The sequence below is a fragment of the Adiantum capillus-veneris genome, chromosome 27, assembly GCF_014529385.1.
Source record: "Adiantum capillus-veneris isolate H3 chromosome 27, ASM1452938v2, whole genome shotgun sequence".
Classification (NCBI taxonomy): Eukaryota; Viridiplantae; Streptophyta; class Polypodiopsida; order Polypodiales; family Pteridaceae; genus Adiantum; species Adiantum capillus-veneris.
Window position 1 is genome coordinate 73,467,134 of NC_140957.1, and position 20,311 is coordinate 73,487,444.

General features: G+C 42.5%; 1 protein-coding gene across 11 annotated transcripts in view; it reads left to right on the top strand.

The window, feature by feature from the left end:
• LOC147422192 (protein NARROW LEAF 1-like) overlaps positions 1–18,791 on the top strand; it is a 45,462-nt gene extending 26,671 nt beyond the window's left edge. For 6 of the 11 annotated variants that reach the window (XM_086502779.1, XM_086502785.1, XM_086502781.1 and 3 more), the window contains 5 exons: positions 3,574–3,717; positions 3,815–4,058; positions 5,317–5,820; positions 6,275–6,764; positions 7,161–7,297. In XM_086502779.1, the coding sequence (XP_086358905.1) occupies positions 3,574–3,717; positions 3,815–4,058; positions 5,317–5,820; positions 6,275–6,732 (1,350 nt within the window). In that variant the 3' untranslated portion in view covers positions 6,733–6,764; positions 7,161–7,297. Of the gene's footprint in view, positions 1–3,573; positions 3,718–3,814; positions 4,059–5,316; positions 5,821–6,177; positions 6,765–6,866; positions 7,136–7,160; positions 7,298–18,394 lie in introns of those variants that run through there. The other 5 variants (XM_086502782.1, XM_086502783.1, XM_086502788.1 and 2 more) reach the window with 5 other exon arrangements.
• The last annotated feature ends 1,520 nt before the right edge of the window (positions 18,792–20,311 follow it).

Here is a 20,311-nt window from a genome sequence, read left to right on the forward strand (position 1 = left end):
CGGATCTACCGTAGGTGATTGAAACACTAGAGAGAGGAGAGAGAATTCTAAATCCCAAAACGCTGGCTATATTTGCAAGTGACAGGATGAATGAAGTACAAGGGGTTGGGGTTCCTATATAGGGACTCCCAAAGTTTTCCTACTCCCATCCCAACAAATAAATCAATGGGCGCCAATAAATATGCTACATCATCTCAATTGATAATAAATTGACCCAAGGGAACAAATTTGGTCCTCGATTGGGCATAGAAGGGGAAAATGCAGATAACTAGAGACTCTGATCCCGAGAAACCCTAGGAACAGGGGTCTTGCCTCATGTCAATCTACCCAGGTGGCACAACACACGTAATTGGTATTGTCGAGAAGGTACGTTTATCTTAGATACAATTGGGCATATCCACAAAACAACCCTCACTCCCTAAACTGCTCCTAGGAAATACTGGAGCCACCATGGACAGAAGATGTAACTTGAATCTCCTATTTGTCGCCAATGAAAATGGAACCACAGAGTCGTCGCATGATGGATAACAGATCTTTCGATGTCATGTGTAGCAAAGCACCACTATCAAGGATCCAACTCCTAGAATCTCAAACCGCAAGTGGTCTCAACCTCTGATGTCCTTGGAGAAGTCTATGTACGTAGCATCTCGAAGTGAACAAAGGCTGGGGCCTTTACTGTAGCTGAAGAAGTAGAAGCCTCACCAACGCGCTTTGGACACTTACGTCAATAATTTCCTTTTTCTCCACAATGATTACAATGCCGATCAAGTTTTAAAGCATCCTTTTCAACGCCCGTCTTTTTGGTATCATCTTTGCTTTTCTTCTTACCCTTATTCTTGTTGTTGTTGTAGTTGGAAGAATTGGCCAAGGCTTTGCAGCCTAGCTTCTTCACTCCATTGAATTGCTCCTCCTGGTCCAAATACCATTCGAATAGTCTCGTCCCATGCAATAGTGTTCAATCTGCCACTTGCAAGCAACAAATAATAAAAGTTGGAATATCGAGGAGGAAACTGGGCCAAAAGTTGAATGACCATGTCCTTTGAACTGATCCTCTTGCCCATACAAAGTATTTTGTGCTAGACTTTCTGCATCTTGTTGATATGGTCCCTCATGGACGTCTGTTTGGCATCCATGTTTCACAACTGCACCTCCAAAGCAATCCTCTTCATCGGAGAAACTCAATCATATAAGGAGGAAAGTCGATCCCAAATTTGCTTCGCGTGCTTCATCAATTGGATGTGACTGATGATAGATGGTGTTGAGGATGATGAATGATCGAATCCGAGCATTGACATGCTCCCATAGCTGTGCTCCGGTTGGTTCCTTCGCCTTCAAAAATTTTCTACGGTTAAAGCCTCCAAGCTCGGAAGAATCAAAGACTGCCGTCATTGTCGCTTTCCAATTGGCATAGTTGTGGCGATTCAATTGCCAGTCAGAAGGAAGGTAGGAAGGGTGGGAATTTTGATTGGTTGATTACCTACGTTGGAGTAGAACTGGGACCAATCTCCCCACTCCTCGCAACTTGTGGCTCTATCATTGACTTCCTCTTCTCGTACTCTTCATCTTGGACTGAGTTCAAGTCAAAATTATCACTTTTCGACATAGTTGATGAGAACATCGGCATGTGACAAGGCTAGGATGGGTGAGGATGAAGAGGGATCTTCAAATCAGCCTACATCAGCTCTGGATCAGCCCCAAGAGATGTGAAAGCAACATCTCATCTCAGGGGAATGCACAGACGTGCTGGTCAACTCTCTTACCGTGAGAAAAGCACCTCGTAGATGGGGATATAAGAGATTGTTTTTGTGTTTTTGGTTGACACCACGAAGCAGAAATTTTGACGAGATGGAATTATCTGCGGATGATATACTTTCCAACTACAGCCAGATATTTTGGGATACTTTCCTATTAGTAGCTCCTTTTCGAAAGGTTCTGTTAAAGGACAGATGGGGCGATATTGTTGGCATCTAAAGCAGAAGTATTCAACAACTCATAGACCTGGTGTGGACAGCTATTCAATGTTGACAATCTCCTTGATAGTCGGGATATATATTTGTATCGAGGTCTTCCAAGCAGGACTCGTATGGGACTTCATGGAGACACTCAAAGACCACAAGCAGGACTTGTATGAGACTTCATGGAGACACCCAAAGAGCACAATGATGAGAGTATTAAGCTCTGCAAAGCGTTGGGCAAGGTGTAAGATTAGGAGGCCTTAATCTTTTTCAACATGGGAGCCCGGGGCAATTTTATTTCTACTGAGATGGTGGCTTGTCTTTGAGTCAAGCCCGATGAAATGGGACCACAAATAGATGGAGTGCTGGCGGCACAAGGGTATGAAGTCGTTGAAACGCCTCTCATTGGCAAGCTCCGCTTGCATTTAGGGTTACATAGGCACAAGGACTCCATATCGTGCGACCTAGGTGTGATGTGCTTTTGGCGATGTCTTTGACATCACAAGAATGATGTAATGGTTAAGGCAAAGGCTAGGGAGCTCCAATTAAAGACTATCAAATGCAAGGATGTGGTGATTGATGTAAAATTAATTGGCGAGTCAGTCCCTCTCGTACTAGCTTTGGCCATTTCAAAATTAATGAAATCAAGTCCTTTTGCTTACTCTTATCTCTCTAAAACCTTTCAATGAATGTGAGGATTGAAGTTTTTCAGAGTTAAGAGTCAAAGTGCCAAAGTTTCCTTCCAGCTTATGCCAATTGTTTCTCAGCACCTATCGACCACGTAGGGTTGTCATCATAGGGTCATACAGTAAAGTACAGTACAGTGTCGTGGACGGGAAAGTACAATGTGTTAGAATTTGTATGTATGGTTTAGATTTGTCCGTTTTTTTTGTAAACTCAAGAACTATTTAATATCGTACAATGTTGTGTACCGTACTGCTATACAGTACGATCATAGATGCAAGTGGACACTTGGACAGTTCATGCATGGCAGGTGGCCACATATGCAAGATTTTGGTCTTGCAATTGAAGCGCCTAGTGCAGGTTGTAGTAACATGTAATTAGTAGTACTTGAATTTTTATTAGATACTATCAACTTATTCGGCCTTTTTATGTGTACAATCCAGCATCAGTCTTTTTAAGTTGTTAGCCTTTATTGGACAGAAAAGAGGTCCAATGGTATTGGGAAAATAGAGGGTCATCCGAGTGGAAGTTTGGGGCTTGTCTTGAACCCGGAATGTATACATTGATTTGAATGCTTGTGATTGGAAAAATTCACTTCAGTGGATCAAACATCTGAAGAATTTTTTATTCTACCTTCCTCCTTTATGGTCCAATAAAGTAAAATTGTTAAACCTAACTCATTTGTCTATTTCTCTATTTGAAGTTTTTGTCTTGGGAGGCCATTGTGAAATCTCACATTGTTCTTTTTGAAACTGACAACATACACAATCTCATTATAGTCCAGTAAAGTGCCAAAGGAAGCTTTCTAATCTTTCTTTGAATACAGTCTTGTTAGCTAGTGAGTTAACGAGATCAAAATGATAGCTGGATAATTATTTACCATCTGGGAAGTTTCAACAAAAGCTAATGCTCACTGGAGTCTTTTTCTTTTCAGGGACCTGCAGGCATTTGGTGTGATGTTGATGTAGTAGAATTCTACTACTATGGTGCACCGGCTTTTACTCCAAAGGAGCTAGTATATACAGACCTGGCGGAAGGCTTGCGTGGGAATAATCCATACATCAGCCCAGGATCTCAGGTTTTGTTGTCTAAAGAAGGAAGAAAGAATTTATTTCACAACTACCAAGGTGGTTTTAGTTCGTCTGACACTGACATTGTTTGTGTCAATTTTATAGGTTGCCAGTCAAGAGACCCTAGGAACTCTCGGAGCCATAGTGCGAAGTAGGACAGGAGGCGGACAAGTTGGCTTTCTGACAAATAGACATGTAGCAGTAAATTTAGACTACCCAAGCCAGAAAATGTACCATCCATTGCCTCCTCCAAATGTGGGACCTGGTGTCTATCTTGGTGCTGTGGAACGCGCCACATCATTTATCACAGATGAAGGATGGTATAGCATTTTTGCAAGTACAAACCCAGGTTTTCTTTGCTCTCTCCTCGTGATGATAAGGTCCAACTTTGTGGCTGGCACTGGCAGCAACCTTGCGTATGCATTCTTGGCATAGCTTCATTCACTGTTGATTTTTGAGATGCCTCACTTTCTTTCTTAGCATTGAAAAAGCACACTATAACTACTTACAATGCCGCCCCCCTCCCCCAAACCCCCGGGACCTTCAGCTGAAAGTGGTATCTAAGTGAAATGTGGTCTATGTGAACTCAAGTAGACACCTAGTTTTATGTTTATCTATCCTTCTAATTATGAGAAAAAGTCAGCATTTTAAATGTTCTTTATGTGGTCTATGCTTTAAATCTCGTTTGAACGTTTTAATCATGTACATTTGAAACCTTCAAAACTACCTTGAACAAAGCTGCATGCCCTCATATACACTCCATGACCTCATACATGAGGAATATGAAAGATCTGGCGCATGAAATGGGCAGCCTCACATAAATGCCTACAAGTGGCTTGGCTGAACAAAACATGGGCATTGCCAAGGGCCCGTACACATGAGATAAGCCTTACAGAGCCGGGCACAGCCACAAAGAAGCCCCTCTCCCTAGCTCTAGGCAGAAAACCAAGGAGAGACCCTCAAAACTCTTGCACAACAAGTCTGGAGAGGGGATGTGATCAAGACTATGCGCATCAAACTGGTTTGGGTAATTTTCTGAACATAACTCTCCATACCGCATGTAGAACAAAGAACGCGTAGTCTTGCGCGAGTCTATGCAAGAGGTACAAATGTCAAATCTCTCTTCATCTATAAAGCACAGGTCATGAGGTAGTTTCAACACCATCCAGCCAGTATTATCAATCCTTCTGTTCTACCTAAGCATATGTAATAGGATGATCCTCCCTTCAAAACAAAAATCTAAAACCACCATGTAGGGGATAGGTTAAAACATTGGAACTAGATGACAAGTTCCTGCTAGATCCACAACACATCACCACCTCTAGCCAAGGGAAACAACAGTTGGCACCAAAGAGGCCATATAAGGCTTGAAAGGACACATTCATCACCTTCAAAAGAGAACAGGTACAGTGGTCATGCCACGGGTTTCAACCTTCCAAGTGCAGACCCATGTATACAAGGTTTTTATCTTTTTTTTTGCCGTACGTATGCAGAATTTCTCCATCATGTTGTAGCACATCCTTACAATAAGTACCACTTGCACACAAAAGTATATTCGTTCAAAAAAATGACGCTGATTTTATTTTGGCTTATTCTATTTGTGACAGAGACATTTGTTCGTGCCGATGGTGCGTTTATTCCCTTTGCAGAAAGCTTTGACCTTTCAAGAATCAGAACCACTGTTGATGGAATAGGGGAAATTGGAGATGTAATTAACATAGATTTGCAGGCTTCCATCAGCAGCATAGTAGGGAAGCAAGTAGCCAAAGTTGGTAGAAGTTCAGGGCTAACCAGAGGTACCATCATGGCATATGCCTTGGAGTACAATGACGAAAAGGGCATTTGTTTTTTCACAGATTTCCTCATCGTAGGGGAGAACAAGCAAGCTTTTGATCTCGAAGGTGATAGTGGAAGTCTTATCTTGATGACAGAAGACTGGGGAAGGAAAAAGCCCAGACCTGTAGGAATCATCTGGGGAGGCACTGCGAATCGTGGGCGGCTTAAACTACGGAATGGCCTGGGTCCTGAAGATTGGACGAGTGGCGTGGATCTAGGGCGCCTCCTTGAGTGGCTCCAGTTGGACCTAATTACAACGCAATTGGGTCTAGAAGGTAAACCTTATTAGGGTAGTTCATTGACAAAAGAACATGTCCATCATATTTTTGCTATGGCTGTGAATGCATTGAGGGTATGCTAGCTGGAAATAACCTTTTTTTGTGCCATAGTCCATAATCACATGCTTGCTAGCTTGTGGTTGCTGCAGTATATATTTTTGGTACCTTGTTTCAGGGTTAAGCATTTTTCTTCCTTTTTCATGTATTTTTACTGTGTAAGTAATCCTTTAAAAAGCATCCATATATGTAACATGTGCACTTGCATTGCAAAGAGCAGGTTGTTTGTGGCCCTCTGCACATGCATATATTCGCTAGCCTGTGTTTGTTGCACTTAATTTTTCCCCCTCTTTTTAGATACGAGCATTCTTCCTTCATCATTGTGCTGCAAGCCTGCAATTGAAGCTGCAAAGAAGGTTTTTTAAAGGATTTTCATTGTGCTGCATGGTTGAAGCAATTTGGATATGGGAAAGACCTTGCCATAGCCAGCTTGAAACAAATTTTCTCCTGTCATTCAGCCAGTGCTTTTTTACAGAGGCGATTGTAGAGCAACAAAGGAAAGCCTTAGGGGTAGCAAATATAGGCGGGTTGCTCGCAAGACATTCAGGGATGGAAAGTTTATCAGAATCAAGAGACTCTTACATGACCCAGAAGAGATGGGCCCATCGTACAACAGTTCAAGCAGAAGGGCAGCTTCTTTCAACAAATGAAACCTACCCATTTTTGCCGGCCGTATTCAAGCTTGAAAATACACCTAACAGGACTCTCAAAGAGCTAGATTTTGGCATTAGACGATCAGAGCCAGACATGGAGGACAAAGCGCAGCAGTTAACTAGCCCAAATGTACCTGGCGTCGATGAGATTTCCTTTGGTGCTCCACATGGAAAGGATGTAAAGCGAAGGCGGCAGTAGACATTTCTCATGCTCAACGGTACATCCTACAGGTGGATATGTCCTTTCTATGTTTTGCACATAGTCTGTAAGTAACATGATTTTTTGAATGTTGTTTGTGATTATATGGTGTTAAAAATACTGGTCTGATGCAGTTGAGGCAAGCTTGTATCGAAGATATAATCCAAGTCTTGTTCTCACCTGAGAGCTTCATTGTCATGCTTGCCATCAAGGCTTATCCTTGTTTATATCAATTGATACATGTAGAGAGCATAAGGGCAGTAACTTCTTACAACCTTACAAAGGTTTTCAGTATATTGCCCATTTGAAAAATATCCAAGCAATTCTGCCACTATCTTGTAGAGTTGAATGATTATGTACTGCAACATGGTAGACAAGGGAGTCTTACTTGAATTGCTAATATTGGAGTTACAATGTCTCTGTGGCAGGCGGCAAGGGGGTCTTGGTCGAATTGGCAATACTGGAGCCAGATTGTCTCTTGTCTATGAAGCTCAAAGAAATTTCACCTTGGAAGAGTGCATCTTGGCTTCAGTGATTCCAATTAGTGATGATTGGTGAGCGAGATTAAACAGGCAAGAAGTTGAACACCTAGAAGGACATCTCAGTTCAATGAGAGAGGAAGTTTGTTAGCTTGCAATTTGAAGGGTGCATTAGAGTGTTTACAATTGGGTAAATAAAATCTCATTATATCAAAGACCTAGCTCCTCTCATCATTACGTGCCTAGATGTAACCAGCCATTGCACTACTAACCTAACCCCACCCCCCCTTCCCTCTTTTGTTGTCTCTCTCTCTCTCTCTCTAAGTGTCACTCTCATCCTGTCATACATCTATCTCATAGCATATTGTGTGTGTAGTCTATTCTAGCATACGATATCCTCACACACACACGCACACACACACACGCACACACACACACACTTTTTTTTTTGTAAAAGCATCTTGATTAATTACAAGTGGGAGACCTCAAAGTGAGGAAAACCCACGAAATAAAGCCGATACATAAAGAGGAACACCAATGTGTTCAAGAGTGAAACGGGATCAGAAACAAAGATGAGAAAGCTGATGAAGTTCAGGAGATAAGTCCCCAGCATCCAGAGCAAATCACAAGGATTGTCAAAGTGAGAACTTGAAGAAGGGGAAAGGATCTATATCAACTCGATCAAACGTGCGGGTATTGCGTTGATACCAAATGCTACAATAGACCCAATATCTGACCCATGCGAAAAAAGGAGCAAAGGGTCCTGTCTCAGGTGTCAGAATCCCAAAAAGCCAGAACATCTTGCCAAACTTCGTGGAGGGAAAGCGGAGACGCATGAGTGCGGACACTCGAGTGATAAAGGCTCGAGTAACGCGACACTTCTAGAGTAAATGATTCACAGATTCCTCAAAGGATAAGCAACGAACACACCTCGAAGAAGTGATGTGACGAGCTTGCAGAAAGGAGCCCACCGGTAAAACACCTAACAAGCGACGCCAGAGAAACAAACGCTCCTTAAGAGGCAAGTGACTCTTCCAGCTAGCATTCAGAGCCCTCCGCCACCATGAAACAAAACGATGTAATGACCTTAGGGTGTTGCAGTGATCCGCAAGCCAAGGAGCAGGCTAAAGAACCTTGTAGACCTGACGAGTTGAAAGGTCCGCTAAAGATAAGTTCTGTAGATGCCAATCCAAGAAACGATCTTCAGCAGCTGAAGGTGGAATAGGTAAGAAGTCCGAAAGCATGACTTGCACCTGTCTCCAGAATTGCCGATAGTGCATGCCCAGTCCAAAATGACGTGTAGCAAGATCAAAACCAAGTACATTGCCATCTGAATCCACTACATCATTAACCACACACAGCCCACGATGAGAAAGAAAGTAAGCTTGTCTCGGGAAATTATCCACCATAGTTAGCCTGAAAGCCTTACTCCAATGAATATTCTCCATTCTCAAAGAATTACCTTCGAGCCCCATGCGACCAGCCCAAGACAAATGCACCATGACCTTTTTCCAATCAGATATCAAAGATGTAAAAGGACAGCCAGGGATATGTCCGTCTAATTTTCCAAACACAACCTCCCAAAGAGATGGCTGCCAATGTCCAAAGGCTGAAGTAACCACATGCTCACATAAGGCAGCAATCATCACTGTCCATGGTTGACCTTGCTCAACAAGTGTAGGTAAAAGCAAAGCTTTGTGAGCAAGAGCATGTCTCCTCAAATCCAGAATATTAAGGCCCCCAAAACGTTCTGGACAACAAATTTTCCACTTAGGCATCAAGCACAATCCACGTTTGTGAGCCTTAGTGCGCCATAGATGCGAAAGGATAGATGACAGAAGAGAGGTAAGTCAATGATGAGGCCAAGGCAACAAAGGCAAATAAAACTGAACATAAGCAATCAAGATAGACTGCGCTATACGGAGTCGTACATGTAAAGGCCAAGTAGACAATTTCCAGTAATGTAGCTTGATATTAATACAATGCATAACCCAATCAATCTACTGAGAGCTATTGACATGCCAGCCAATAGGATATCCCAAATGTCTGGTGACCTCATGCGGAGAAACAATTTTACCTGGCGAGAGAAGCTGATGCCAATCCTGAGCATGGAGAGGTAAAAGCTTGGACTTGTAGAAGTTGACGTTGAGACCCGCAGGTAGACCATACAAGTCTAAGGCTTGCATAATTTCGCGCACATCATCCTGATTATTCCTTGGGCTAAACAAGGAGTCATCAACATATGCCTGCCCAATGAAATCCTGGCCAGAAGGTAACTGCAATCCATGAAGACGGCCAATGGAAATCAAGCAATCCAGGTGTAAAAGCGAAGGGTGAGTGGCAATGGCAAAGAATAAGGTGCTAAGCGGGCAACCCTGGCGTACAGAACATCCAAGAGACCAAGAATCAACTATTTCACCTGCAAGGATTCCTGAGGACGTGCTATGATTCTCAAGACAACGACGAGGCCAATGCATCAGTGGCAAAAAGAACTGAACATAAGTCAACAGAATGCTCTGAACAATTCGCAGACGAACATGTAATGGCCAAGTGGATAACTTCCAGTAGTGCAGTTTGGCAGTAATCACGTTTGGAGAAACAATCTCACCTGGCCACACCAGACTGTGCCAATCACAAGAACGAAGAGGAAGAAGCTTCGATTTACAAAAGTTGACTTTAAGTCCAGCCGCAGTGCCAAAAAGTTCCAAGGCTTCCATAATCACTTCGACATCAGCCTTCTGATTACGAGGCATAAACAACGGATCATCTGCATAAGCCTGGCCAACAAAGGTACGACCCGAAGGTAACCGCAAACCATGAAGACGCTCAACAGAAGTCAAGTAATCAAGATAAATCAATAGCGGGTGAGTGGCTATAGCATATAACTGAGCACTAAGGAGGCAACCCTGCCTGAGCGAACAACCAAGAGGCCAAGATTCTGTTAATTCGCCTTCCAAGATTCCCGATGACGTGCTACATGCATACAAGAAATGAACCACATTTGCGAATTTAGGACCAAACCCTAGGCACCTCATCGTGGCAGCAATGAAATCCCACTGTACAGTGTCAAAGGCCTTTTCAATATCAACTTGCATAACCAGCACATCCTGATGAGTGTACTTAGCAGCCAAATTTTCCATAATCTGGCGACGTGGAATGAAACCATATTGAGCCTGATGGATTTCTGCAAAAAAATGGTCATTAATGCGGTGCATCAGCATCTTAGCCAATATCTTGTAAATCACCGGCATCAAAGTAATCGGGGGCCAGTGAGAGAATCGCTCGCAAAGCGCTTGCTTAGGTAGCAATTTAAGTAAACCTTCTTTCCAAGATAGTGGCAAATGTCACAAAGTCATGACGTGTCTGCCCGAGAGCCGAGCTGCTGAAAACCCTAATTCAGCAAACCCTAACCCTAAAACCTGCAAACCCTAAAATATGCTAGAAACCCTAACCCTAACCCTAACCCTAAAACTTGTCCTAAACCCTAACCATAACCCTAAAAAGCAGCAGTTGATATTTCCGTGAAATGCGCCGGCATGATGACGTGGCATCGTACGGAAATCTCTGGAAATTGCGGCTCTGATTTTCAGCTTTTGGCTACGCAATTTGTGTGAGAGAGAGAGAGAACTCCCTTGCTTTATTTTTAAAAACTCAAGTGAGTTTGTGAGAGAAAAAAAAGAGAGTTTGCTTTATTTTTGAAGCTTTTGGGGCTCTGCTTTTGGCATCCCTTGTAAACAATAAATAAGGGGTTTGGGCTCACTCTGCAGAGGATCTGGAAGCAGAGTCTGAGAGTGAAACCCTAACCGCTCTCTTGTACTTTGAAATGATTAATACATAAAGAAATACCGAAAGGGGTGCCAGTCTTTGGGGCCAATATCTCTAGGCACGGAACTCCGCCGGGCCAGTGCAAATCTATTGTGAACTGTGAACTGTTTTGAAGTGGTTATTTGGTCCTGATGTGATTGATTCTTGACTTGGAGTGTCCAAGTCTGTTACAGTGGTATCAGAGCACGGCCGATTTCTCTTCTACAGGAAATCCGATCCCCAAATTTTTTTCCGGCGGCACTGATGGCTTCACACAAGGATCAGTCGACGTGGCAGAGAGTATGGCCCGCCTCAACCTACTCAGGCGGAGCAACGAGAGATGAAGCATCGTCAATTGATCGGCGATGCAACAAAGATGATGCTCAGTTTTGCGAAGGACCCGAAGTTTGCAAAATATATGAGCGAGACTTCATCGGATGGGACCACTTGCGGAGGTAGTTCTAGCGGCACCCGGCAGGGACGTAGCCATTACACCTGTCATTGGCAAACTTCGGTTGCATTGTCAGGGGTATTTGGGGCATGAGGACTTTTTCATAATGCCTTTGGAAGGTTGTGACGTTCTCTTAGGGATTCCCTAGTACCACAAGAACAACGCCGTGGTCGATTATCGGGCGAGGAAAGCGACATTGACTACAGAAAAGGGCAGAACCATTGTACTTGATATTAAATTGAAGGGAGAGTCTGTCTCTATTGTATCGGCTTCGGCCATTTCTAAATTAATGAAATCCAGTCTGTTTGTTTATTCGATCTTTATGAAAGAATTGAGCGATAAGGACAGGACAAATATGTCTAAACTTGATAAAGAACGCCAAGATTTTCTCCACTCTCATGCCGATTGCTTCTTAGAGGGCCTACCAGGCGAGTTGCCACCTGTTCGTCCTGAAGATCATACCTTCGATGTGATACCTGGAAGCACACCACCGAACCGGCCACCTTACCGTGTGAGCCGAGCACAGAATGAAGAGATTATAAACCAAGTGAAAGTCCTCTTGGAAAAGGGTCTTGTCCAGCCTAGTACTTCACCGTATTGCTCTCCAGTGTTGTTGGTTTTGAAGAAAGATGGATCTTGGAGAATGTGCATCGATTATAGAGCTCTCAACAAAATCACCATCAAGAACAGATTTCCGATTTCTAGGATCGATGATATACTCGACAGGTTACAGGGATCCTCGTGCTTTAGCACGATTGATGTGAAGAGTGGATATCATCAGATCAGGATCGCGCCGGGAGACGTCTACAAGACAGCTTTTTGGACGACTTTTGGGTTATTTGAGTTTTTGGTGATGCCTTTTGGCTTAACCAATGCTCTTGCGACATTTAACCGGATGATGGATAGGATTTTTCGAGAGTATAGGCTATTTGTTGGCACTTTCTTTGATGATATCATTGTTTTCTCCAAGAATGAGGCAGAACACAGAGATCATCTGCTTCAGGTCTTTCAGGCATTATGAGATCACAAGTTAGTGATTAATGTAAAGAAAAGTGAATTTTTCCTACCAGAGATACACTTTTTGGGACACATTGTCTCAGCAGCAGGAGTGCAAATGGATCCGGCCAAGATAGAGACTATACGTGATTGTCCCGATTTGAAGAATGTCCATGGAGTTAGAAGCTTCTTGGTACTGTGTTCGTACTACAGGTGGTTCATTCGAAAGTTTGTAGAGATTGCTTCCCCTTTGCATATCTTGACATAGAAAGGAGTCTCTTTCTCGTGGGGATCCACAGAGGTGACTGTCTTTCAGACATTGAAAGAGAAATTGACTACGGGAGGACTTGCAGAAGTCATTTGAAGTATATTGTGATGCTTATGGTCGTAGTTTGGGCGCGGTCTTAATGCAAGAAGGCCATGTCATTGCTTATGAGAGCCGATTGTTCTCAAGGCCGGAGATGACAGCACAGATTTATGAGAGAGAGCTTTTGGCGGTTATCTATGCGCTTACTCAGTGGCGGCATTACCTACTCGGAGCCGATTTTATTGTCTTTACAGACCATCAGAGTTTGCGCTACTTCTTGTCACAGAAGCAGCTTTCGGAAAAGCAGATGCGGTGGGCGAACATCTTGTCATAGTTTCACTTCCAGATTGTCTATGTGTAGGGACAAAAGAATGTGGTTGCAGATGCTTTGTCTCTGAAGCCGTTGGTTCTGGCTATTTCCGCGATACATTATAGGAGCTTCGAGGATATGGTCGACCAGTATGCCACAGATACAGATTTTGCAGACATTTTCACACGGATACGGGATGGGGAGACAGTAGCGGGATATTCCATTCGGGATGGCTACTTGATGAGAAAAACCATGTTGTGCGTTACATAGCTGTTGAGGGAAAAGGTTATGACTGAATGCCACTGTCCACCTTTTACGGGTCACCGCGGCATTGCTACCACCATGAAAGGGGTAGAGAGATACTTCTATCGGCCGAGACTCAAAAAGGATGTGGAAGAGTTTGTGGGCAACTTGCTTAGTATGCCAGAAGGTCAAGTTTGACAGGCATAAAGCACAGGGATTGTTACAGCCTTTACCCAAACCCACCCGCCCCTGGGAAAGTATTGCAATGGATTTCATTTTTGATCTCTCGAGAACACAGAGTGGTCACGATGGTATCTGGACTGTTATTGACAGATTTAGCAAGCAGGCTCATTTCATTCGAGTGAAGAAAGTAGTCAAGCCGGATCACTTAGCGAGATTGTTTGTGGCCCAGATTTTCAGATTACATGGCATGCTTGAGACGATTGTCTCCGACAGAGACCCCAGATTTACGAGTTTGTTTTGGAAGGCAATTTGGGAGAACATTGGCACGCGGTTGCAGTTCTCGTCATCGTTACACCTGCAGACCGACCACTGAATTTGCAATCTGAGATTGCAAATTCAGTGGTTCTAGATTTATTGAAGTCTTATATCTCGGATTAGAAGACTCAATGGGAAAAGTACCTACCCTTCGTGGAATTTGCCTACAATAACACGATACACTCTTCGGGGAAGGCGCCATTTGAGATTGTTGAAGGTGGTGCAAAGGTTCCACCCTTCCTAAGCACGAAAGATAAGATTTTTGAAGCGGATGAATATACGCGAGCTTAGATATGGGTTTTGCCAAGGCTCGCGAGACTTTGCAGAAGTCTCAAGAACGACAGAAAAAGGCAGCGGATCGCCATCGTCACGACTTGAAATTGAAGAAGGATGATTGGGTGCTCTTGCGTTTTGAGAAGGCACGCCTGAGAAAGAAAAAGGGAAAGGAGAGGCTTTTTCCAAAGCTTAATATGCGATACTACAGACCTTTCCAGATCACTGAAAAGATAAATGACGTCTCCTTCCGACTGAAACTGCTTGATACTTGGAGGATTCACAATGCATTTCATGTGAGTTTCTTACCTTTTAAAGGTGATGTGCCTGATGATGGGGAGCTTGATGAGCAACCCGAAGTGGAAGAAAACGAGGAGATTCTTGTTCCTGAACAGAGTTTGGCACATAAGGATACGAAGAATAAAGGTAAAGTCCGAAGGCGGTTCTTGGTTAAGTTCCTGCATTGGATGCGAAGTGGATGGAGGAGGAGGACCTAGCAGATACTCCTAAGATTGTGAAACTTTACCTCGAGGCTTTTGGTTTAGCATAGACTACTCCAAATGGAACCGAGAATTCAGCTTGGCTGGAGATCTGGTGCAGTGGGATCCACAAGAGGGGAGTCACTCCGCTCCTTTGTCAACAGATACCTTGATTTAGATACTAGAGTCACTGATGTCTCTTCGAGCTTCAGGGATACTGAAAGATGACAGTATTCTGCTGTATGACTTTATGAAACGGAATTCCTGATTATGATACTGATTTGTTCTTGACTTCTTTTAAGTGCAGGAACTGATAGACGAAATGACTGCAGCATTTTGGTCTGATTGATCTCAAATAGACATGGTTGCCATAGGGTTTAGTCAATTGGACATCGATGAGGTCCTGATTGGATCTAGATGCGATTGCTAGCTACATTGCCGATAAATCATGGTCTAAGATCCGAATGAATGTTGAATGTCATGTGATGTCCTGTGATGTGACTGTCGATTGGTACATGTGCTAGATGTGTGTTCCTAGTACGTAGGTACTAACAATCAGTGTCTGCTAAGACGGTTTATGGCTTCTCTTTGTTTTACAGGCATAATCGACGGCGATTACAATGCTTTCAAGAGGGGGATATGTCACAAAGTGATGACGTGTCTGCCCGGGAGCCGAGCTGCTGAAATCCCTAATTCTGCAAACCCTAACCCTAAAACCTGCAAACCCTAAAATCTGCCAAAAACACTAACCCTAATCCTAAAACCTGTCCTAAATCCTAACCCTAACCCTAAAAAGCAGCAGCTGATATTTCCGTGAAATGCGCTGGCATGATGACGTGGCATCGTATGGAAATCTCTGGAAATTGCGGCGCTGAGTTTCAGCTGTTGGCTACACAATTTGTGTGTGAGAGAGAGAGAATTCTCTTGCTTTATTTTTAAAAACTCAAGTGAGTTTGTGAGAGAAAAAAAAGAGAGTTTGCTTTATTTCTGAAGCTTTTGGGGCTCTGCTTTTGGCATCCCTTGTAAACAATAAATAAGCGGTTTGGGCTTACTCTGCAGAGGATCTGGACGCAGAGTTTGAGAGTGAAACCCTAACCGCTCTCTTGTACTTTGAACTGATTAATACATAAAGAAATACCGAAAGGGGTGCTAGTCTTTGGGGCCAATATCTCTAGGCACGGAACTCCGCTGGGCCAGTGCAAATCTATTGTGAACTGTGAACTGTTTTGAAGTGGTTATTTGGTGCTGTTGTGATTGATTCTTGACTTGGAGTGTCCAAGTCTGTTACAGCAAATCTTGTTTTTGCCATGCTGCATTTATCATGAAAAGCAATGGAAGTTCAAGAGCCTCCCAAAAGGAGAGGAAGAATTCCACAGTAAGCCCATCCCAACCAGAAGACCGCCAACGGCCCAAAGCAAGCAACACACTATGCAATTCCGAGGCAGTGAACGGGTCCTCAAGGTGACATGCTTCCTGTGGGGATATGATCGGATGAACAAAGGAAAGCATCAATCGATGCGCATGGCAAGCAACCGAGGATGCCTGAGGAGCAGCAGCAAACACCTGTTGATAATGCAAAACCATGGCATCAGCAAGTTCTTCATTCACACACACACACACATATTTGTGCATATGGCGTTGTCTCTACCTCTACATGCACAAAACCCTACTCTAATTCTAGCCTTTTCTTAGGACCTAGACTTCATGTTTGGAGATCATTGCATGTGGCAAACTTACATGCAAATTTGGGATTAACCTTGTCAAACCATTGAACATGGCAATGAGGTACTATCATTGGAGAAGACCGTGGCCTAATTAAAATCATGAGCAAAAAGAGGAGACCATCCCTCGTTGGACTTCTTTTTACTCTTATGGGATACACTATGGGAATGTGCTCCCTCTTGGCTTTGTCGATGTTGAACCTTTGTCCCTTTCTTGGTCTTGTGGTTGATAATCTTCGATGGGAACCCACCCCGTGGTATCTTGGTCGTTGGTGCCTCTAAAGAACTTGGGATTTTGGATGAGTAGTTATTGCCCATCCCCCCCATGGGTACCTGTGGTTTTTTGTGGTTCTGTGCCATGCTGTGCTCACCTGATCGTGGAGCTTCTTCTCTGAACCCTTGCATGTGAGGACATCAGAAAGCATAGGCAACTTGAGACAATATCTTCTATGGCTACTGCTAGCATGAATAGAGTAAGACCAATCCCACTCTCTGAGTAATGTTCTCTCTTTTTTCTTAGGGTGTACTTCTTTGTTTCTAATTTGCCCATATCATGTATACATATATGGGCATCATTTGGAATGTTTAGGCATGCATAACTAGCTAGGGAAGGGCTCCATAAGTGAGCAGAATGTCACACACCCTAACAAGCCTCCCCGTGAGTGCTATATGTAGCACCCAAATACAAAGTGTCCTCCCCTAGAGAATTTAACAACGGGGTATAGGAGCAAATGTCTCTCCTAGAGAATTTAACTATAGGAGTAGACCAAAAGTCTGTGCCTCCCCTTGAGAGAATTTATGCTAGTCAAGATGTGTAGGCTCAAAACAAATGTGGTGCTTATGCCTCGGAGAATCTCTCTCATGAGGTACTGCTGGCTGACGTTGGATGGAAGGGACTTTGGCAGTACCATGCCTTGTAGACCTAGTTTGGAGAGAGGATGACTTGGTCTACTGCCCACAAACCCTTTTTGAAGGTGAGGGTTTCTCACCCTCAATTAGCTTTGGCTTGTTTTAGTTGTTTCATTTTGTGCATTTGCACTTGTTTTTTGAATACTTGTACTTGAGGGAGAGAGTGGGCTTGTGGGTGCCTTGCTGGTTTTTTCACTTCAGACATGAACTTGGCTGAGATCCTACCTCTTCTCAAGTCAATCTTTTTGTGCCGTAGTGCAACTTTAGTATGTTTTCCTTGAAACATTTGGTTAAAAATTGGGACAAATGGTTTAATCTTTTATGATTCTGATTCACCAAATAGTCTTTTGCTTTGGAAATATTTGGTTTTTCCAAATCAGGAACGTGGCTTCTGTTTTGGTCTTACTTGTTTTAAAAATAAACTAAAATATACAAGGTTCTAGTGTTGATGGCTTTTTGTTCTTTGAGTCTTCTAAAGATTTTTTGGTGGCGGCCATGAGGGGTTGGTAAATCTGATGATCTTGTATATCTTGCAAGGCCTTGATGATTTTTGATGACCCTACAATCATCCCTTGATTTTGAGTTGCGGATGTCTTTAGAAATGAATCTGGCAGCAAAAATTGGCCTACTGTCAGAAAATCTCCTTGGAATTGCTTGGGGATACTAGACTATGGTAAGATTTGGGGTTGTATATTCTCTTCTCGCAAAGTCTGACCTAGTTCCTTGGTTTTGGCCATAACATACAAAGAAGATGGGGCTGCTTATGGCTCTTTAGTGGACTTTCTTGCTTTACTGATGGACCTTGACCTAAGCTCTTGTGTTTTATGATTTTTTAAGGCATTTTTTGGTTTTGGACAGTTATGATGCCTTTGTAAAGTGGTAAAAAATGGGGCTGTAGATTCTTTCTTGATGGTTTTTAAAATCCATTTTTGATGGATTGTGGGAAGGTTGCTTCTTATCATGCTGTTGGACTATGGTCTAATTCATTACTCTAGGATATGGTCCTGGAGATGATATAATTGCATTAATTTAGGCTGTAATGAGCTAGAGCATTCTTGAACCTATACTATTTTCTTGATATTGGCTTTAAATTGAGGTGAGATAAGATTTGGCTCTTGGTTTGGGAAAAGCTCTTGCTAAAATGGGAATTCTGAGTGTTCCTTCCGACTTTGACCTTGTTGTTGTCAAACAGTGCAAAATGAGGACTCATTAATCGACAGAATTCTGTCACTTGGAGGTTTCCTTTTTATGAAATTGTACCTTATTGAAACTTGAACAAGAGGTTTCCTTTTAATTGATTGGTCGTCCTCGACTATCAAAATTTAAACTTGAAAAAGAGGTTTCCTTTTAATTGATTGGTCGTCCTCGACTATCAAAGTTGGCCTCCTTTTTTGGTAGAAAATCACACCTCCTTGATCCTCAAAGTAACTTTATCATTTGTTTATGGATGCTAGCTCCTCACAGCATGGTTATCCATCCATTATAAAGCTTTAAATCAAATATGATGTATAAACTTCTACTTTATCTACAAGGTAGGATTTTGAGTGTATACTTTAATTATTTAAAATCATTGCAAGCTTTAGAGTTCTTATTGCAAGCATTTAACACATAAATCCAAGACTGTAGAGATAACTTTAAGGGAGGAAAAATCTAAATTTTAAAACTTGGATCATCTTCTTCTTCATGTTTAAAGCAAGTCACTTTTGGTTTGATTTTGTAAAATCAAGCATGCTTGATATGGGTAGTTTTTCCACAAATCAAACGTTTGACTTGAGGCTTAATTTGATCAAGATTGAAGGAATAGTAGGTTCTTTGATGTTGTACTCTGAAAGTCGAGCTGTTGTACGGTAGATTCATGGTTGTTAAGAGTTGCATGTTCTTGTTCCTATAGTGAGGCAACCTTGAGGTAGTGACTATGTTGTAGTCTTGTACACTCTTGAGGTGAACGGTACGAGCAGTATCTTCTTTGATTTTGGCATCGATTCTAGATAATCGCAACATGAGATTGTGCATGGTAATAATATGACTTATATGTTTCTTCATGACGAGAAAACAAAATCCTCAAGATTGTGTCACCAAAAAGAGGGTTAATCGAATCAAACCCTACGTTTATAAAGAGCATAGAGTCTAACCACCCTATTTTTAGCCTCTTAACTAGTGCATGATTTAAGGATGAATCCCATGGTGATAAAAACTTGATTATTCAACAATCATCACTACTCTTAAAGTAATTGAAGTTTGCTCGCAATTTAGAATGAAATGAAACTAAAAGTAACATAGGATATAGGAGGGTTGAAAGCCAACTTTCATTACAAGTTCTTACTAGATGAAAGATAGGGCTCGAGAGATCTAGGTGGATGAAAACATCGTTTTTTCTTTAAGCGAAGCAAATTCATCCATCACATGTCTCTCTAAGAGGCTAACATTCCCTTAAAATGTACAAATAATGTCTACCAAAGATTTTACATCTTGAATACCTCTTTCTCTGGATTTTTCTTTCCTGTAACCGAAAAACTTCTAAACGCTTCTCGCATGTGTGTGTGAATAAGAAGTGAAAATTGGAATAATCTTTCTATCAACCAATTGTGGTAGATTGGTTATCCCAATTGCCTCTCAACTATTAGGTATAAATTTCAAGATGTGCACTTTCGTGTTGGCAATGTTCTAGGAACTTAGATTGCTCCTTTTTTTGTTTGTTGCCTCCTCTTAACATTGGAAGTCACTCTCTATTTTACATCTCATTGGATTGCGTCCAACCTCCTCCTCCTTTCATTCAATGGACAAGCTTGCTCACTCTTTGTTTCTCTCTTTTTGTGTGTGTGTGTGTGTGTGTGTGTGTGTGTGCGCGAGAGAGAGAGAGAGAGAGAGAGGACAAGACTATGCTCTCGGCTCACTCATTGATGTGTCCTAGTAGCAACCTATGCGTTAGCGATAGTCTCTCATATCCAATTTAGCTTTTTCTATTTTCGAATGATGGAGGATATACCACATATGTATATTGATTTGTCTCACAAGCTGAGTTTGGCTTTTTGAAGAAATCAACAAAATCTCTCTCTCTCCCCCTCCTTGATGTCATTCTTTCTGACAACTACCAATGCATGCACTTGTC